This window comes from Ochlerotatus camptorhynchus, unplaced genomic scaffold, assembly GCF_037179485.1.
Source record: "Ochlerotatus camptorhynchus isolate MF236.1 unplaced genomic scaffold, CSIRO-AGI_Acam_v1.1 ptg000328l, whole genome shotgun sequence".
In the NCBI taxonomy this organism is placed as follows: Eukaryota; Metazoa; Arthropoda; class Insecta; order Diptera; family Culicidae; genus Ochlerotatus; species Ochlerotatus camptorhynchus.
In genome coordinates this window covers 1089076-1109294 of record NW_027040816.1, presented here as the reverse complement: position 1 = coordinate 1109294, position 20219 = coordinate 1089076, and the positions used below count along the sequence as shown (strand labels likewise).

The 20219-nt window shown below is 37.9% G+C and overlaps 1 protein-coding gene across 5 annotated transcripts in view; it reads left to right on the top strand.

Moving 5' to 3' along the window:
* sei (seizure) overlaps positions 1 to 20219 on the top strand; it is a 218140-nt gene that overhangs the window by 109230 nt on the left and 88691 nt on the right. For all 5 annotated transcript variants that reach the window (XM_065230113.1, XM_065230114.1, XM_065230112.1 and 2 more), the window contains one exon: positions 11809 to 11990. In XM_065230113.1, the coding sequence (XP_065086185.1) occupies positions 11809 to 11990 (182 nt within the window). The remainder of the gene's footprint in view (positions 1 to 11808; positions 11991 to 20219) is intronic.

The window sequence follows — 20219 nt, the reverse complement described above, 5'->3', positions numbered from 1 at the left end:
CCGTCGTGTGTGCACAATAGCTCGGAAATCTTTCTTGACCTTAGGCGAAAAAGGCGCAACAACCCAACGTAAGCAACGTGTTTAATCAACGTCGAGAATCAAAACACTACCACGTAAACTAAAATTGCTAATCGCTAAAGGAAGTTTGCTCTATGTGCAACTCATACATGATATATAGCGTAGAAGTTTCTTTCTCCGACTCTATGTATGTATTCCTGGCATAGCCCAATATCTCTTGAATCTCAACTGCGATTTTAGTTTTTGACACAAAGGATGATCCGCTATACGATGACTAGACAGTTGAAATGCTGAAATCGTGGTTCAATTTACAAACACGGGAGCTATTCTGCTTTGCCTAAAATAGGGGCGTTTGCCGAGAATATAGAAAGTTACCCTACGAATACAATTGCCACTTTGGAGTTAAGGAGTATATGCATAGTCCATTCCATGCGCACTAGTATTGATGACCCGAAAGATAGGATAACAATAACAAACCATATTTTTTGGCTGAAGCTAAAGTGAGGATAGCAAAGTTCGCCCTTGGAAATGGGATTACGCAAGTGTGCGTGCTATAAACGTCAGAAAGGTCAATACGTTCCATAATGTTTCTTTTTTTCATTTCTTGGTTGCAGGGTTACTTCCACTCACTTGCTATAAAAAAATGTTTTTCAGAATTATGAAATCATGAAATGGTATAGTGATAATTAGAACTTGTAAGTTACAAGATGAGGACGTGAAGTATGTGTTTGACACATAAAATCTGTCAATATTGCTTTCAGTGCGTCACAATCAGCGATTTTACGACTCGTGAGTGCTCACTCTGAGTGAACGCTCACGTATCATAAGATCGCTTATTGTGACGCTCTGAAAGCAAAATTGACAGATTTTATGAGTCAAACACATTCTTTAAACCCTCTTCTCGTTACTGACAAGTACAACATATCATTTTATCATCTGATGATTGCATAATTCCGAAAAATATTTTATAACAAGTGAGTGGAAGCAACCCTGCTTGGTTGTGCTCTTCTTTCCAGAATACAATACAAAATCACTCATTCATGCGCACTGGGAGAAGCCATCAAGAGCCAAGCTCTATACGAATACATCACGAAGCTTCAAATTTACTGCTTTGCGCGAGCGCATCACGAAGTTAAAATTTCTGCTCGGTAGGCAGAGTCGATGAACACCCGAGAACGAGCTCTCTTTTTGGCAAGCGGATCACAGTACACACATTTTCATGAACAAAATTTCGACGGTGATCAGCCGATGGAGAACAGACGCCGTTTTGAGCCGCACCTCCGTGGTGAACAGACGCTCGGGTTTGGTGAAACAATTCCTCTATCACCGTACTATCAATTGGTGGAAACCAACGATTTTAAATTGACTCACACTTGACTAGCCTATTGGTCCTAATTACATCAATAAGCGTACCCCATTATTGACGAAATTCTAGTACTACACAATGTTTGTGTTGATTCGCTATGGAAGTTTGATAGATAAAATAAGGAGTGCATCGATTAGCTTGGGACGGAAGAGAGTACCAGAGCTGAGCCAAACAATTAAGTACGTTTCTTTGGGACCTTCTGGTTTTAGAGTTACCTCTATGGTACTATCAACAATCAATACGAAACTAACGATCTTAAATTGGCTCACCACTTTAGTAGCCTATTGGTCCCAAGCAAACGATTAACGTACCCTATTCTAGTTGAAATTCTATTACTACACTATGTTTGTTTTGATTCGCTATGAAAGTTTGACAGATAACATCAGGGGTGTGTGGATTCATGCAGAACATGCAGGGGTGAGTGAAATAGCTTGGGACTGCTTGGGACCGTTGTTCTGGTACTGAGTGAGCCAAAAATAATAATGATTTTCTTCGGGACCCAGTGGTCTTAGAGTTACCTCTATGGTACTATCATAGAGGTAACTCTAAGACCAGAAGGTCCCGAAGAAACGTGCTCAATTTTTTGGCTCAGCTCTGCTAATCGATGCACCCCTCGAAACACAGGGAAATCCACGAACCATTGTATCTGTCAAACTTTCATAGCGAATCAAAACAAACATAGTGTAGTACTTGAGTTTCGACTAGAATGGGGTACGCTTATAGCTGTACTTGGGACCAATAGGGTAGTCAAGTAATGTTATTACCGGACTGGCAACATTGCCCAGGATACGCAACCCAGCTGTGTCCATGTTTCAGCTGGGAGTCTTTTGTCTTATGACTCGGGGGGCGTAAGGTAGAAACTTGTGAGGACCAGAGCTAGGTATATCCCGCTCCTTACGTGTTGTTAACTCACTATTTTGTAGCCCTTCTTTCCAGATGTTTTATATTCATCGAACTTAGCTCGTTTTGCTTAGACATATTGAACTGACGGCTGGTTTCAAATATGTGGCAGGATTTTGAAGATACGGCTAGGGGTAATCGACTCTGCACACTGTGCCGAAGCACATCGTTGTACACTGATCGGTACGTTAGGGAACACGATGACAAGTGTGACACAGAATATAATATAAAACAGCATCACTGCTTTGTGTTGACATTTTGCCAAGGGTTGCTAAGGCATACTCTAGGGACAAGCCAGCTGTACTGAAAGTTAATATTTTGCTCAGAGTAAATTTGAGTAAAACATAATGTATGTATGTATGTATGTATATACAATCCAACTTCCACTGTCCGGCAGTGTTTTTATGGAAGAAAAATGTTTGCAATATAATGCATTATTATCTTATACTGATCACATTGCAAACAATTTTAACCCGAAAGTTGAAAGGCGATAGCTCTGTTGAGATTCAGTAACCCATTTCAGAATGCCTGGTCACTCACGTCCATTCCGAGGTTACTTTCACTTACAACAAGCCCCGCATACACGTAGTACCGATATAAAATGTATATTGGTACTGCGTGTACACTTCCATCATCAAAGCAATTCCTGCTTTGTAGATGGCACGTATTTAGTAGGATGCATTTCATATTTTTATATCTAGTTGTAATCAGTTAGATCTCACCGCTTATGCATTGTGTCCTCGACGTGGAAGCATAGTAGTCTAATCTGCAAAATCATCTTTCCCGGTTATTGTCCAGGGGGGGCAGAACGCCAATACTAAATACGTAAAAGACACGGCAAACGTTGCTTCCGAGAGTGGAGGCGTAGCACCGAAACATGCTAGCACGACGCTATAGCAACACAACTATTCAAACAAAATTCTTGCCCGGGAAATTTCACGATAATTTACAAAATTAAAACACTGATAAATGAATCATGATGAATCTATATACACATGATAATAATGAAAACAAATGACTTTTTTCCTTGGTAAAAGCCAAACAGCACGCGGAAAACACGGAATTTTCTTTTGCTCAGAGTAAATTTTAGTAAAGCATAATTACTCAAAAGTGATCAAGGTTCATCAACAAATACAAACTACAGTGTGAATAAACATGATGTGTCAGAGGAGGAGGAAAATTTGAATTAGTTTATTATATTTTTGTTACAGATCGTTATTTAATCTATTGAATAAATTAACAGCATGAATCACCCTGATAAGCGGAAATTAGGTAAAAATTTCCATATCCGAAGATGGCCTAACATGAAAAACTTATCCGTATCACCCGGAAAGACGTACTTTAGAGGCTTCATGTGCTTGGCAAATCAGAGGTTCTGCATGTCCACAATTGACAATTGCAGCATCTCAAATAAACATGAATAAGTTCAGAATTCAAGATGGATGGGAGCTATATTTGGTTTGATCAAAGCATACAATTTGAAATATGGATATTCGATGACAATGTATTGCTTATCTATTAATGTTGGCTCGAACTTAGTGGCAAATAGGATATGCTTATAGCTATTTTATCTGGAAATCATGACAATTAGCATCCAAATTAATATAAGGATTATTTTTCTAACATAGATTTTTCTGAATACTTGATACTGCAGAACTATGAGGTTGCTGCTTTAAAGTTCTGCCCTAATTATTGGGCAGTCAGACAAAAGTCAGATATTATTACAAAGCAGTAGTCGTAACTTTAATGCCTCTTGAAGATTCAAACTGTGGTCAATCTAACCAAAAATGTGCTTCAGCAAATTGCTCATATTTTGAATCTGCAAATGTTATTGTTAACGTCAACCGATAACAGGCTGCACTAGATTCGGATGAAAACGGCTTAAAAATGATTGGCACGAAGAAGTAGGAAGGTCATGGGATCTATGGATGGTTATGCAGTGTAAACCACCATTTTATCTCTTCATTTAAACAAGTATTCCACTAAGACGCCCACATTAATCACGATTCACCATTCGATAATGGGAAGCAACAGAATTTAGAAATATTTATCACCGTTGAACGTCTTCCCGGTGCAGAGATTAGAATCCATTCCTCTCACGCCAAAGTCACGAGTTCAAATCTCACCACCAGACAAAACACGAATGACTCAAGAGCGTTAAAGGGACTATTACAATAATAATAAAAAACAAAAACAAAAACAAAAAAGTTGCTGTGTTACCGTGCATCGCAGGTTGAGCAACTCGAGTTACTCAGAGTTGCTCAAAATTAACTCAAATATTACTCATGATCAAAAGCTGTCTTGCCCCTAGGGTTTACTACTTTGCTTACTTCAAAATAAGGGAGAAGTTTTCTTTTTCAGTTTATCAATTTCTTTTTTCGATTTTCCAGTAAAGTTATCCCAAATCATAATAAAAGATTACACAATTGACGAGACGCTCCGTGCCCTGGGGATGGACCTCTAACGAAAGTCTACAGGGTATTTGATGGATGTCCATAGTTTCGAAAGGATTTATGTTTTGGGGGGGAACCCAAGCAAATTCGTCAGAGCCAGAGCCACGTAGAATACGCCTACTTACCCCAGATGGCCGGACAGAATGTAAATTGTAAAGGTAAAGAGAATTGCAGAATCCAGTTCCAATTGCAGCATTGATGTATGGTGTCAACAAGAGCCCTTTGCAGTACGGTCCTGCCATTCCGTCGATGCGTCTCCAACCGTTTCTCCCGGAAAACCCCCTCGGTACGATTGATGGTCCACCAATCAGTCAGCCGTACAGCTCGTTCTATGGCCTGAACCATCTCGGAGTTTAGATTACTGTGGAACTGAGCAAAGTCCAGCATCAAAATGCCAGCAAATCGAAATCAAGCTTTGAATCAACATCAAACTGAAATCATAATTTGATTTAAGCTTACGCAATTGACAAATTTGATAAAAATTATTTTTTTCATTTTGCTGTACATTTGCTCTTTAAAAATATGTTGTCGCGAGTTTGTTTTCATTGCCTTAGCAGAACATCAAATTGAATACTTGTTTTGTTATCAACAGGAAAAATGTACATCAAATTGAGTTTTCAGTTTGCTCTCACTGATAGCAGAATAAGCTTTCAATGTGATGTCACAAGAAGATTTTTTTGCTCTAAATTTTGATATTTTAACCGTCAAAACGACCAAAACGACAGCTACATGAGTAATCATTATCAGCGAAATCACAACATCAAATTTAGTTTTCAATTTGATCTCATACTTTACTCGGGGAGGCTGGTGGAGTTAGTGGATGCCGTATTAGCAACATTAAGAAGGATTCTGCTTGCAGGATGAAAAATATGAATGAATAACAAGCAGAGACAAAGCGGATCAAACGTTGGCAACTGGTATCAAGATCCTGGACCAGCTGTTGGATATTAGTCAATGGAAGATGTGGATGAACGGATTAAAAGTAAGAAGTTGAGAGCCAACAGAAAGACGAAGAAGAGCAATACTAGTTAATTTTAAATTCATTATTGAACAATCTCAGCGGTTTGGGCCTCCTTTTTATTTATTAGGGTGTTCAAAAGTTCACAGTCGTTTGACTATCTCACCAACGATTGTTAAGCTCAGTTAGACGAATTCAGTACTCAACAGAGGCATTAGGAAGCTACTGAAAGTGGTGAGAATTTTGGGTCGAATCTTTCCTGATTGCTCGAGTAGCATGATGATAATGTAGAGGCACATCTTCCACTTTCCGGTTGAGAACTTATGACACAGGATTCGGTGAACGTCTACCAGAATGACACTCGGTACAGAACTTTCTTGTCGTGGATGGACAACTTCTGCCATCGGTCATCCTTCTCCTTCTGGTGGAGGGGCAGAACCTCGAGGTTGGCAACGGTCATCGTATAATGGCTAAAAGTTCCAGCAGTGGCCGACGATCTAGCGCTTGTCAATCTTCTCATTCGTTTGGCATCGTTGAACCAAGAGGAATGAACGTTCTTCAAAAAAAAAAAAAAGACTCACATGCGTGTTACTTGATGCTCGTTTTACTTATAAACAGGACAGGCACAGTGATTACCCTCGTAAATACTATGCAATATGCACACAAATAACTTGTTTAATCATCCGCGAGAACTTGACAAGGTAAACAAGTAATCTCAAAAGTCATAACTGCAGGGTTGCCAAACTCATGGGTTACTGAGGCTGACAGTTTTATTGCTACACTTCGGCACATTCGGCAGAACGCTGGGCACAGATATAATACTCGGCACAGATTGTGATGTACAGAGTTGAGTACCCCTTGAGATATGGGCTAGTTGCATCGCACCAGAACTGTGTTTAAATAGCGTACTCATGAAGGAACATCTTATTGTAAATACAACTGGTTTAATTTTTCACTAAATTTTACTCTTCTGAATTCTCAGCGATTGTTAAGAGAGTGGCTTTAATTTCGGCGTAATCGTAAAATAATGCCTTTGGCGCATCAGTTCGACAAGAACATCGAGTGTCGTTTAGGATGTTCACACTATACTTTCGCTCGGTTTTCGACAGATTTTCGGTCAAGATTCATAACGGACTTGTTGATTTCGTTGAAAATAGTGAACAAAGTTGAAAAATTTCACTGTAAACGAGCAACTGCGAACTTTCCAATCAAATTCGAGTAATGAGCGCTATAAGAAACGAGAAAAATACTTTCCAGACATGTTAAGTGCATTAGCATACGACTGTGCTCGATGATCCTGTAAATCGATGTTGTGATCATAAATCATAAGAAGTGCATCGACCATTTTCTGACCTGCATGTCGAAAACCGTTCAACTGGCTTTGTTCCTCCAAATATCTCACTACTACTGTTAGATATGTGATTCGTCGGGAAAGGAATCGACTGAAATTGAAAAATATTTCGCTTTCTTAATTCGCTCCGTAATCTCCTCAAAAAGCTTCTCTGCCATGATATCGATAATCTCGTCACAAACACTAGAGGATAAATAGCACTCACTTCTAGATGGTGCATTGGGCTGCTCCGATCCTTGTTCTGCTTTATTCTCTTTCCAGAGTAGCAGGTAAGAATAATGCACCAAGTGCACCATTAGTGCAAAATCTGAGATATTAACATTTGAATAATGCATGATTTTTAGTTCAAAATTACCCATAAATTAAATTACACTGTTTGGTGGAATTTGAGTAGAGGCAGCTTGCCAAGTCCGGCCAGAATAGGCAATCCACCTCATGCTGCTCCAGAAAAGGCAGTATTCTTTTCCGTAGGCACTCCTCCTGGTAAACTTGCTGGTTCATGGTCCCAGTTTCGATTTTAATCCCACAACTGCAGATTGCTTGCCAGACAAGGAACTTTTTGGGGAATGTAAATTTCTTTTTGATTGTATATTCTACCGGGGCACTCTTCCGGGTCAACCGAGGTATGAAATTTCTGCCCAGGAATTTGATCGAAAACTGGCAGGAGTGGATTGACCGGGATTTTCGATCGAGCGCGCAGTATCGAATCGCGACGTACTTGTTCCGGTGAAGCCATGATGTAAACAAATGAACTTATGCTGACAACCAATGCCTACTTGAAAAAAAATGAAGAAAATTAATGTTATGGCAACAATGTGTTCGCATTTTTTTTTGTGGTCAACCTTTAAGCTTATAAACTGTTTTAAACTGGTAAAAAATAGAATAAGACATGATGAGTCAAATATCGAGTGATTGGAATTGTTTATGCAAGATACCAGGGATTCATAAAATCCTTGAACTTCAATTCACAAGATCCCTGACGAGATTTTGGATCATTTGACTTTTGACAGGCTGACAAATAATCTTAAAATTTTGCAAATAAGAAAGTTTCCAATACTTTTTAACTTGAGAGGTGTCAGACTAAAGAAAGGAAAACAAGTGCCTGAATTAACCATTTGTTTTAAGATATCTTAGTCTTGTCTTTGGAGATTTGTTAATATTCATCGATTATTTTCAAGCTTTTGCACTTTGTGAAAATATGATACATTTTGGATTTAGCTTTAATACATTCCAGATTATTTGTTTTTTTAATCTTTAAATTCTGTTGTCAATTGCATTTTAAAGTAATAGATTGGGGTATGGTCTTCGATTAATTTGCGATACCTCTTACAACAAGATATTAGGAAAATGATTTTAAAAAAGAACTGCAAGATGCGGGAAATTTACAAATCATAGGATTAACACACCTTTGATGTTATCAAGGCCAATTTATAAGATCCGAAGTGAATTTTTTGAGAGCTTGAGAGCTCCGTCTCTCTAGCTAGAGCTGATCGCCGCAAAAGAGGCTGATGAATAGCCCACCCCGTCTGGTCCCCGTGGCTTTAGACCAGGGACCTGGGGCATTGTAGTAATAGAGTGAGAAAGAGCATTCAAATAATAACAGTTCTACTGAAAATTTACATGGAGTTCTCCTTAATTTTATCTGGAAATGCTTTCCAAGCAGTTCCTAGTCCAAGTTGTACCCAAGAAATTGTTCACAGGGCTACTTTAAAAAAACACTGATCTCACACAATTGACTTGAAGCTCTAGTCATAACCCTCGTATAGTTCATCCCAAAACTCCCTAGAACTTTTTGTCTGAAGCACCTTGGATTACATATCTCTAGAATCTATTCTAAAACCTGTTCAAAACTGCTCTGGAAAAAATTTCTTTCAATGGTTTTTCAAAGTAACTGTATCCTGTAAATCTAGTCTTGAGATTTTTTAAAAAGAGGAAGAAGCACATTTTTTTCAATTTGGCATCGAAGTTCACGAGTTTACCCGGTGACATCGAATTTCCGGTATTTTCCGGTTATACAGATTTCCCGGTCACCCTGATTATTTAATTTTGCAGTTGAATCTGGACTCCTCAAAGGTGCGAAACCGCAAATAAAAGTATGCTTTGATGATGTATCGTCTTGGTTTCTTATGCCTACTTTTTTGTTCGTTGGTTTAATGAACTTCCAACTAAGAACATAGCATACTGTAGCACTGTAACAATTTTTATTTATTTTATAACGATTGCAATTCAAGTGGGAATGGCGAAAAAAGTGACTTTAGTGACTGTTTCTACGAAGACACAAATCCAGTTAAATGTTCTTTCACACGGATATGGCATCAGGAATGAGCGTTGATTAAATTTATGTGGACCAGATTTCATCCGATTTGGTTTTACTTCAAATTTCAGCCGAAGAGGACAGCTGAGCGTGCCGATTAAATGATTCGTCGCTTGCTCTACTGCTGTTACATAGTACCAGGTCTAGCTACATGCATAGTCACTTGCTTGAAACCCAGCGAAAATGGCTATTTTGTTTTTATGAAGCTATCGGGAGTGATAGATTGATCCTATGCAAATTCAAGTTTACAAACCTTGCTCGTTTATTTTAAGCGACGGAAAAAATAGGTAGCAACATTTATTTTTTTTACCTAGGATTACGTCTTTCGGCAACGAACTGGGAGTGCAATTTCAAAAAACCAAAATTGACCGCATTACGAAAAGTGGTCAGGTTTTGACCACATCTAAGTCAGTCAATAGCGGTTGGATTTTAATTCTAAACAAGCCAATCGATTGGATATTTTTCTACAAATCTGCTAAAATGAACAATTTATTAATTTTCAATAGGTCACTGTTGAAAATTACACAATTGTCCAACTGTTGCAATGGTAATCAAAATTATCACCGATTGCCTGCAAACGCGCTTTCCCTAACACAGATTTCAAAATCTAATTCCATCCGGTCTCACTGAACGGTACTTATTCTATCATCGTGTGTGGGGGTGTCCGGTTGGTCGTCATCAGCAGCAGCAACAGTGCTTTCGGCGCGTGGCGGTGAACATTGTTCTCCAGTACACAACGAAAGGCGGCCCGCAAGCAGCGAGCTGCAGCTTACATGAGCGTCTATTCACCGAAGAAGGAGGATGTAGCTCTTCGTGAGTCGCTGTGGGCTCAGTATTACTCAACCATCACGACGAAACGGTCCTTTTCAGGACCACCTTAAATTTGTTGAAGATTATTTTCTGGACATTTGTCAAGGTTATCAATCGGATGTTAGTTCCCATATGTTTATCAACCATACCATGTATTTTTAAGGCAACATTGGCGGTGAAATTTCAGAAACCAAAGTCGCGGCATGAAAGTGGTATTATATTGATGCAGAGATGATGGACCACCATAAATTATTGTTATTTAAGAGTTGATTTCCATTGAACGTTCGGTCGCCTTGCTGCCAGCCAAAGCTCTTTGATAATGTCCCCAGAAACAAAACTTTTGTGGCCAAATGCGTTAAGTACTGAAGTGCTACATAAGAATTCTCGCATTGACCGAATACCACATGACCATGTCAATTAACCAGAAACACTTCGTAAGGTTTTCTCCAGGATGCTAGATAAATGCATATTATTTATAATCCAAAAATTTCGTGCGTTTTGTGCACGAAAATGCGTAATTTTGACATCAGAAAACAAGGCGTTTCCGTGATTGGAAAAATGGTTTCCCTAACACAGTCGCCGAATACTGATACCAAGCACTGAGTATGCCAGAAGGTACCTATCTTTATGTCTTTGGATGCAAATTTTACGCCTCTCGTATTAATGGAATTTTGTTAAAAAAGAATCTTGCCAAATTCTCCTACTAGAAAGGGCTTAAAATTTGCATCAAGAAGCATAAACGTAGGTACCGTCCGGTATGCTCAGATTCTGTGGTTGATGTGTTTTCCCTAAGAGGTACATATTTCATTTTCGCACCGCTATTATCTCCAATAACATCGAGGACAAATTTCCACAGCATTGTTCTAAACTGGCTTCCAAGCTTCCAACCCATCGGTCCTTTTCCTTTGCTTCCTAATTAGAACCTATCGAACTTTTTCACTGATAAAACGAGTTAAGAAATGAATTTAATATTTTCTATACTTTTGCTGTTACATCAAAACTACCTTTTGTACGGTGAAATGTACGGTCGTTTCTTGGAAGCAAACGCCCTACTTTTTTTTCGTCGACTTGTAGAGTGCTATTAAGGCCCCATCCACAATGAAAAGTATACGCGACGAATGAGAACGTCCCAAATTTGAGTTTAGTTCACTCTTAATCGCCAAAAGTGCAGGAACTCAACGATGAGTGAATTTGCCTCATGATTTTTTTTAGGAAAACCTAAAAAATCTGCCGAAAAATAAGGAAAATTTACGAAAATTTTACTCATTCTAGGAGTAGTACCAATATTTTTTTTTTTTTATTTAGTTCTTTATTAAGGAGATTTTTAGCCTATGGCTAGTAGTACCAATAGACTGAGTGAATCCAATCTTTACTTGTCTCATATTCGGGAGGTTTTTCCTGGGCAAACCAGCAAAAACATGAGGCAAATTTACTCACCGCTGAGGTTCCTGCACTTAATGTGGCATGAGTTAACTAAGCTCAAATTTGGGTCGTTCTCATTCGTCGTGTACATCATCACTGCAAGATATAATTTAACCAATGATAACTAATCTATGTCGATATAATCTCAACAAAATATACCATACTAATAAAACACCTCTTTTTATCTGTTTCTTCTTCTCTCTTCCACATTACCAGTTGATGTAACATTTGTCATAGATATATTAATTAATTTTCGAACGACGTTCGTCAACGGTCAGGATGAGGTGGTATCGCATCCGGGCCGCATCGCGGTGCATTATCTGAGCGGCTGGTTTCTGATCGACCTGGTGGCGGCGATCCCGTTCGACCTGCTGCTGGTCGGAAGTGATACGGACGAGGTAAAGTACTTCCTTTCTCCAACGCTTTCCCAATGCTAACTTCTCTAACGGTACTATGAATTGAAAAAATAGGCTATTTTTTTGTTCATTTTTCTCAACGACTACGATCATATTTAGAGTTCTAATTTTCTAGTTTCTACTCTTTTTCAGTTCCGAACCCTAGGTTTCTCAGATAGCTTTTTCATCCTAGTTTACCTAACTAAAAAAGATTCCGAAGGAAATTATACCAAACAACCAAATTTGATAGTGCAATTAGAGTCCTTTGTCCCGATGATAAATCGATTCTGTTCGTCCGTCCTGTTTATTAGTTGTAAATATGTTTCTGTTTTTCTGTTTCGAACAAATAAAAAAAAATCTATACCCCACCCAACAATTCGATTAGGAACATCCTAGAACATCCACTCTTAGACGCATTTATACAGTCATGGGAAATAGATTTACAGTTTCTTATCGATTAAACCTACTGCCATCCAATGATGTAAGTTCAGAGAAGAAAAAAAATCAAACACCAAGCAAGCCATGGCGAATCTGCTTTGTTTTGATTGGCGGATTCCCAAGGCCTACCGAGATTGAAACCAAACAAAAACATGTTCATTTTTCATCCAACGAACCGAAAGCTGCTTGAAAAGGATTGAATCTTTTCCCATTTTGTAGGCAATTGGTGATCAAGAAAATGTTAGGAATTGATTGATAATCGTAAAACAATATGATATGAAAGCATTTTTTTTCCAAAGCAAACAAAAGGCAGATCTGCCTCTATGCGTGCCCACACGTGATGGTTTTTTCCTTTCCGTTCCACTACTTTCCGTTGTTCCGTTTACATCTCTTTTCGTTTGTTTTAACTGGAATCGATTTGACTTTACCTTCCCTCATTATTCTTGTTTGTGATTCGTTTCATCCATCTTATCAGTCTTGTTTCTTGGACGCCGGAAAAAAAATACAGTACCTACCAGTTACTGACCGAGTAAATTTTCCTTTGTTTCGACTTTTGCGTTTACCAACCCCCACCACCCTTCTTGAGTGTTCCACAACCGACATCAGGAAAACTCCAGACTTCAGTTCTTTTGAGGTGAAATATATCAAAAAACAACAGAAAAAGAAAGTGATTGTCTCTTCGTGTGTGTGCTCGTACAGCTGCCTGTGTAGTGCCTGTGATGCTGCCGCTGCTATTCAGTCCGATAGAAGCACGGTGCTGCAAAATGGAGGAAATTTAAAGAAGTCACGAAAAAGTGTATCGTTATGTTGAAAGTTCCTTCCACATCCCACGTATGCATTTATACATTAAGAAACGAATGAATGGTTTCCTAGAGCTTACTGTTTCCGTTTGGTGTTTGTCTCTCTCTCTCTCTCTTTCTCTCACTCTCCACCTTCTCTTTCTATGAGTAAAAGTTACAGAACTGTATCGAAGGCAGAGGTATACGAGGGATAAAGTTATATAATATTCTCCATTTCTTCATCCGTGTTCTCAACTCGTGTACCTTCATCTATGTTGCGTTGTGTTACGTTTATTTCGTTATACTTAGTATTATTAGTTACAAGAGATGATAAACTTTTATTTTACTAGAATCTAGGCTTTCACTAAAATTTGAATTTACTTCTAGAGGCACGAAGACTCTCCCAGGAATTAGTGATGATGACTATCAATTTAGATCTTAGCTTAGCGGTTTAAACTACTACACTGATGTCAATTACTCATAAGATATGAAGTAGCATGGCAGTACACTTTCATGACTAGTCGAATGAAAATTAAATTCTTACAGGTTTCGTTCGTCCCTGAAGTTATTCGGGTTATTCTGCATCGGGCATCACTTGGTATTTTTTATGGAAATAGAAAAAGTAATTCAAATCGCGATTGGACAAGAGCAGAATAAACTGGTACATAGACCCATGGAATATTCATTGTATACTCAGATCTTGTTTAGTGATTGGAGTTAATTCGCTAAGTTGCAATGTTTTCGAGACATCTTTAAGTGCGGCTATTTGTACTGAATGTACTTGAAATTTTAGCACACAGAGATTCAAATATCTTAGCATGAATCTTCACCAATCCAATGGTTAATTTTACCATAATCGCTCTATAATATTTCTCATTAATATGATATGATATTATGCTTTCGAAAACCCAAAAACAATAATCACAACAACTACGCTCATTACGAGAGAGTCACGCATTGATCTGCTTTGTTAATCAGTTTCAAAGAGTTTGAAATCCATCGCATTTGTCTTCATGAAGTTTTTTGGGTTTCATGCTAAACGACAATTTTCTTCTTGTATTTACATAAGGCCTGTACTCGAAAAAAATGCACCAGACAAAAGTGTTCGCCAAAAATTTATTTTAAGTCAGATTTTCTTGAAACTTTCAGGGAATGAACTAATACATATGGATTATGTTTCGGCATAATTACTTTATTCAATTTTCTTTCCATCGCTGAAAGCCCGCACCTTTCCCTTAAGACTTCTCATTACATTTTGTGCAATGGTGGAGCCGACCTTTTTGGTCACTTTCATCCATTCTTTCTTCAACTCAAGCTCGTTCTTAAACTCCTTGGACGATTTTCGAACTTTGGCCTTCATTATGGCCAAAAATCTTTCCACCGGACGAATCTCTGGTGAATTTGAGGGGTTGGCGGGTTTTGGTACAAAAACAACGTTATTGTCTGTGTACCAATCCAACGTCGATCGCGCGTAATGGCATGATGCCAGGTCCAGCCAAAATAATGTCTCGCCTCCGTGGGACCGCAGGAAGGGCAACATACGCTTCTGGAGGCACTCGGTGCGGTAAATTTCGCTGTTGATGGTACCCATTGTGATGTACGGTTTACTCAGTCTACCGCATTGGCATAAGGCCTGCCAGAGAATGTATTTTTTGGCGAATTTGTCCACTTTCTTCTTCCTTATGTCTTCCGGAACATCAAACAGTGATTTGGCAACGTAGAACTCCAGCCCCGGTATCTGCTTTGCGTCTGCCTTGATGTAGGTTTCGTTAAACATAACCACACACATCGGTTTCGTTAACCACTCTTGATACAGCTTCCTTGCGCGGGATTTGGCCGCCGTGTTTTGTTGAACACGCCGGTTCGGTGCCTTCCGGACCTTGAATACACGAAGCCCAGCTCGTTTCATGGTTTGCTGAACGAACCAGGCGGAACACTTTGCCTTCAGAGCCGCGTCGCGAATCGAAAGGGTCGGATTACGCTTGAAATATTCCAACACTTTCCGGACCTTCACAGGGTCAGCTGTCTTCGATTTTCTTCCACTTCCAGTCCGCCGCTCGGTCGTCTGGGACTCCTTAAACGATTTTACCGCCCGAGAAACAGTTGTATGGGTGATTCCCTGTTGTCTTCCGATCCATCTCATGGTCGCAGTCGGATTTTCCATGACGGCCCGCAAAATTCTCCGGCAATTTTCTTCTTGTTTCGATGACATCTCAATAACCACCGAACCGATTGTTAATTCCATGCTTAACTGAAATTTTCAGGGCCAGTTTGCGGTTGAACCACATTCCAAAACTTTGGCGACAAATTTGTGTGGTTTTTATTCTTAAAGCTCACATAAAGGATAAAAAGAGTCCAAAATCCTTTATTTCAAAGTAGGTATTTAGGTTCGATCCCATTAAATAAACAGTAATTTGCATACCAACACGGAAAATCAACAATGAGAGCACTTCATACACTAGTGACAAAAATTGAAAAAACCTTTGAAGCCAAAGAGATTATATTAGCTGCGTTTCTATATATTGAAGGAGCATTTGACAATGCATCTCATTATTCAATGAGGAACGTTATGATAAAACGAAATTTTGATAAAACTATCATAGATTGGATTTTTGAAATGTTGCAAAAACGAGAAATAACATGCAGTCATGGTATTTCAACGGTCACGGTAAGGACCGTGAAGGGCTGCCCACAAGGAGGGGTTCTTTAACCTTTGCTGTGGTCACTGGTAGCCGACGAACTACTATTACATTTTGAAGCGCAAGGATTTGAAATAATTGGTTTTTCCGATGACATAGTAATCATTATTCGTGGGAAATATGAACACGTTATCAGAGATAGGTTACAATATGCTCTTAATTTAACGATGGCGTGGTGTAAAGATGAGGGGTTGTCCATAAACCCTCATAAGACTACTATTATACCATTTACACATAAAAGGAAAATAAAAATACCAGATTTTCACTTGGAGGATACTAAATTAGTCCTTTCTCAAAAGTTTAAGTATCTGGGAGTAATTCTTGATAGCAAACTCAATTGGAACTTACATTTGAATAAAATAATAAGTAAGGCTACTAATGCCCTATGGATAAGCAAAAAACATTTGGTAATAAATGGGGACTGAAACCTGAAATGATCGATTGGATCTATAAGGCTATAATAAGACCCAGAATAACAAATGCATCATTAGTTTGGTGGCCAAAAACAAAAGTTAAATAATCTAAAAAAAAACTCGAAAAGTTGCAAAGACTTGCTACAAGAATGGAAACATCACAGGAGCAATTCGTAGCACTCCCTTTAAAGCGCTAGATACAATGTTAAATCTTCTTCCCTTACATATATTTGTGCAGTTAGAAACCGAAAGAAACGCACTAAGATTAAAAAGAACAAAACAGTTTTTTGATGGGGACCTTAGGGGTCATCTCAGTATTTTGAAGGAATTTAAAATTAATTATTAACCATTAGATTATTAACTCATGAAGACTGGATGAATAGAGAGTAATACTTTGAAAGACTATTCAACGTCACTGAACCTAGTCGCACTGAATGGGAATCAGGGGGACCTAATATTCAACCAGGATCGGTAATTTTCTACACTGATGGCTCCAAATTAAACAACAGAATTGGCGCTGGGGTAACGGGTCCTGGTGTCAACATATCAATATCTATGGGTAAGTGGCCAACCGTATTTCAAGCAGAAATACAGGCAATTATTGAATGTGCTACGGTTTGTTTACGTCGTAATTACAAACATACAAATATATATATATTTTCTCTGACAGTCAGGCTGCCCTAAAAGAATTGATGAGGTCAGTTACATGTTCTTCTAAACTGGTTTGGGAATGCATTCAATTACTACAGCAGGTGGCTAAAACTAGTACAGTTAACTTATGTTGGATACCTGGGCACTGTGGGGTTGAAGGTAATGAAAAGGCAGATTTATTAGCCAGATTGGGATCATCAAAACCATTCCTAGGTCCAGAACCATTTTGCGGGGCCTTAGAATGTACCCTCAAAATGGAACTAAAAAACTGGGAAAAATCGATGATTGATAACATTTGGAAAAACACTAAAGGAGCTCGACAGTCCAAAAGATGTATATCACCTAATAAAGGAGCAACTCAAAGACTTCTTAATCTCTCCAAAAAGATCAATGTACTTTTAGCGGCCTAGTTACGGGCCACTGTTCAAGTAAATATTATTTAAAACAGCTAGGCAAATTGGAAGATGACAAGTGTCAATTCTGCAACCTAGAGAGTGAAAACTCGAAACATTTACTATGTAACTGTGAAGCACTTTTTCATAAAAGGAAAACATTTTTCGATAAGGGTTTAATGCAGCCCTCAGATGTATAGAAGACTTCTCCCAGTAAGGCAATAAAGTTCATTCGTTCTATAATACCTTACTGGGACAACGCCTATAGTCAGCTAGTGGAAATCACTCAAACAAATAGTGATACAACACCCTGATATGGCATACATTAAACCGGGGCCCGCCACAATAGATCAAATAACTGGTTGCAGTGGAAAAATGTACCCAACATAAGAAAAAAAAAAAAAAAACTATTGTTATGAAATTTTGCATATGTAAACAATTCACTCCAAACTAGTTATACCTAGATTTTCATCAATTTTTACCCACGGATAAAAAAGTTACACACGGATAAAAATTGTGCATTTTTTTCGAGTACAAGCCTTACAAATAAGTTGTAACGTTGATTAACTTTAGTTTAATTTCGACGACGAATATTATTTTACAGAGTACCTTTATGGCATACAATTATAACAATCATAAGAGATATTTGTAATGAAAAAACGTATCAGAGAAAAAAAATGCAGTTTCTTATTTATGGTGAAGTTGGGAGATTTATATTCATAAAATAAATGCGCCATCTCATATTTCAATTGATTTATTATCATATTTTTGATCATATATGATTCGAAGAAAAAAATCTTCTGTGCGTAACTCTCAAACTGAGTTACAAAATTTCATGATATGAAACTTTACTTGAGATTATAATTAAAACTTGTTTCTATTAATTTGTCCTAAAGGCTCAGCATTCACAATTGCATCATCATTAATTCAATATTTTACCATTTGGATAAAAAAGAGGAACAAACCATTAGATTGTGATTGGTGAAACATTTTAGAGTGGCAGTGTAGCTTTATTTATCCAGATCATAGAGATTGCATTGTATGGAACGAAAATGCAACTGTACTGCGGCATACAATAGTTGCCAAGTTGCATATTCGTCATCGTAACAACTTTTGCGCATGAATTTGATAGATCAAATTATTCGTAAATTTCCGGTCACTATTGTGTGGCAACTCAGTTACACTTCAACCAACTGATAGCATTAGATCGACACAAAAAGGTTACACTATGTCATCATTGAGACCAGATAAGTCGCATTTTACCTCAACATCGTGACAAGCTGACTTTAGAGTTACCAATGACCGTTGTGTGGACCATGTGTTCTATTACTTAGAAAGTCATGAGGTAACTTCATGTTGACATGATATGTAACTGCATATATTTCATGGCTACTTTTATGTAATAATTGTGTAACATGTTTCTCATTCTTTGTTATAAATAGATGTTACAGGTGCTATTTGGGTTACTACGAATATCATTGTCGGAAGTGAAATGCAGTGCCAGATCAATATCTTGCGTCAATTGAGGGGGTTAGAAGGAAAGGGGTGTAAATGACTTTGATCGATTCTCTCGATGATTTCTCTTCTGCTACAGCCAGGCTTGTAATTGCTCATTACAGCTAGAATGCTAGTTTTCGTAGTTATGAAACTATGGGATACTACAATGATAATTTTTGTTTGTAAGAAGAAAGAAGAGGCGGTAAAGTTTGTGTATGACATATAAAATTTGTCAATTTTGCTTTCAGAAGGTCACAACTAGCGATTTTATGATCGCTGATTGCTCGCTCATCACGTTGCCCATCTTTACAGCTAATCGCTATTGTGACCCTCTGAAAGCAAAATTGAAAGGTTTTAAGTGTACTACAAACACTTTACCTTCTTTTCTTGCATCTTGTAAATGAGAATTATCATTTAAATATCTCATAGCTTCAAAAATCCGAAACATTGAATTTTAGCTAAAATGAGCATTTGCAAGCTTGACTACAGCTACCCAAATGTTCAAAGAAAATACCCAATGGGTAATTTTCTACAGCGTTTTTTCCGTGATACAATTTGATGTGGGACACCCTTTACAGAATCATGAAAATTTTCCGATCGAAAAATCGCCATGGTTTAAGTTTGGAAAGTAAGAAATTCTTTTAGAAAGCTTGAGCTTAAAGAAAAACTTGGGATGTGTCTTGGATGAATTTACAAGAAAATAGATTAAATCGAACTTCGCTGAGAATTGGCATAATCCAAAGGTTATTTATAAGAGAACTCCAAGGGAAAAGTTCTTGAAAGTATTATTAAGGAATTCCTAGGAGACTAGACAGTAAATCTGAAAAGAAATTGAAAGGCTTTGTGAGGAAAGCTTTAAGAAAATACATGGGCAATTTAAAAGTAGAATTACATGGTAAATTAGAAGACAATTCCAATGAAGATGCGAAGTAATGTAAAGGCAAATCTAAACAGAATCTCTGAGAAGAGCTTTCAAAGTATAATTCCAAAAAAAAAATCCAAACCTTCGCAACTCCAAATAAATTCGTGCAATAGTTCCAAAGTTATGCTAACAAGAACTTCGTATGAATTCTGACATTAATTTCAAAAGAATTGTGAAAAGAATTCGAAAGGAATCTGATTCTGAAGAAGATTCGATTCCAAAGGAATCTTAAGATTCAAGACACAGTCAATCAATTGGGATTCTTCTTGTTTTTGAAATATCCTTCAATCATCATTATTAGTATACACATACATTCATACACAAGCCATCCGAAAATTTAAAGCAAATATTTCATGATTTTACATCGTGTATTTTCTGGGTAAAACACCAAAACTGCATTTACTTACTTATGTTCTTCGTAGCATTTCACAATTTCACGTA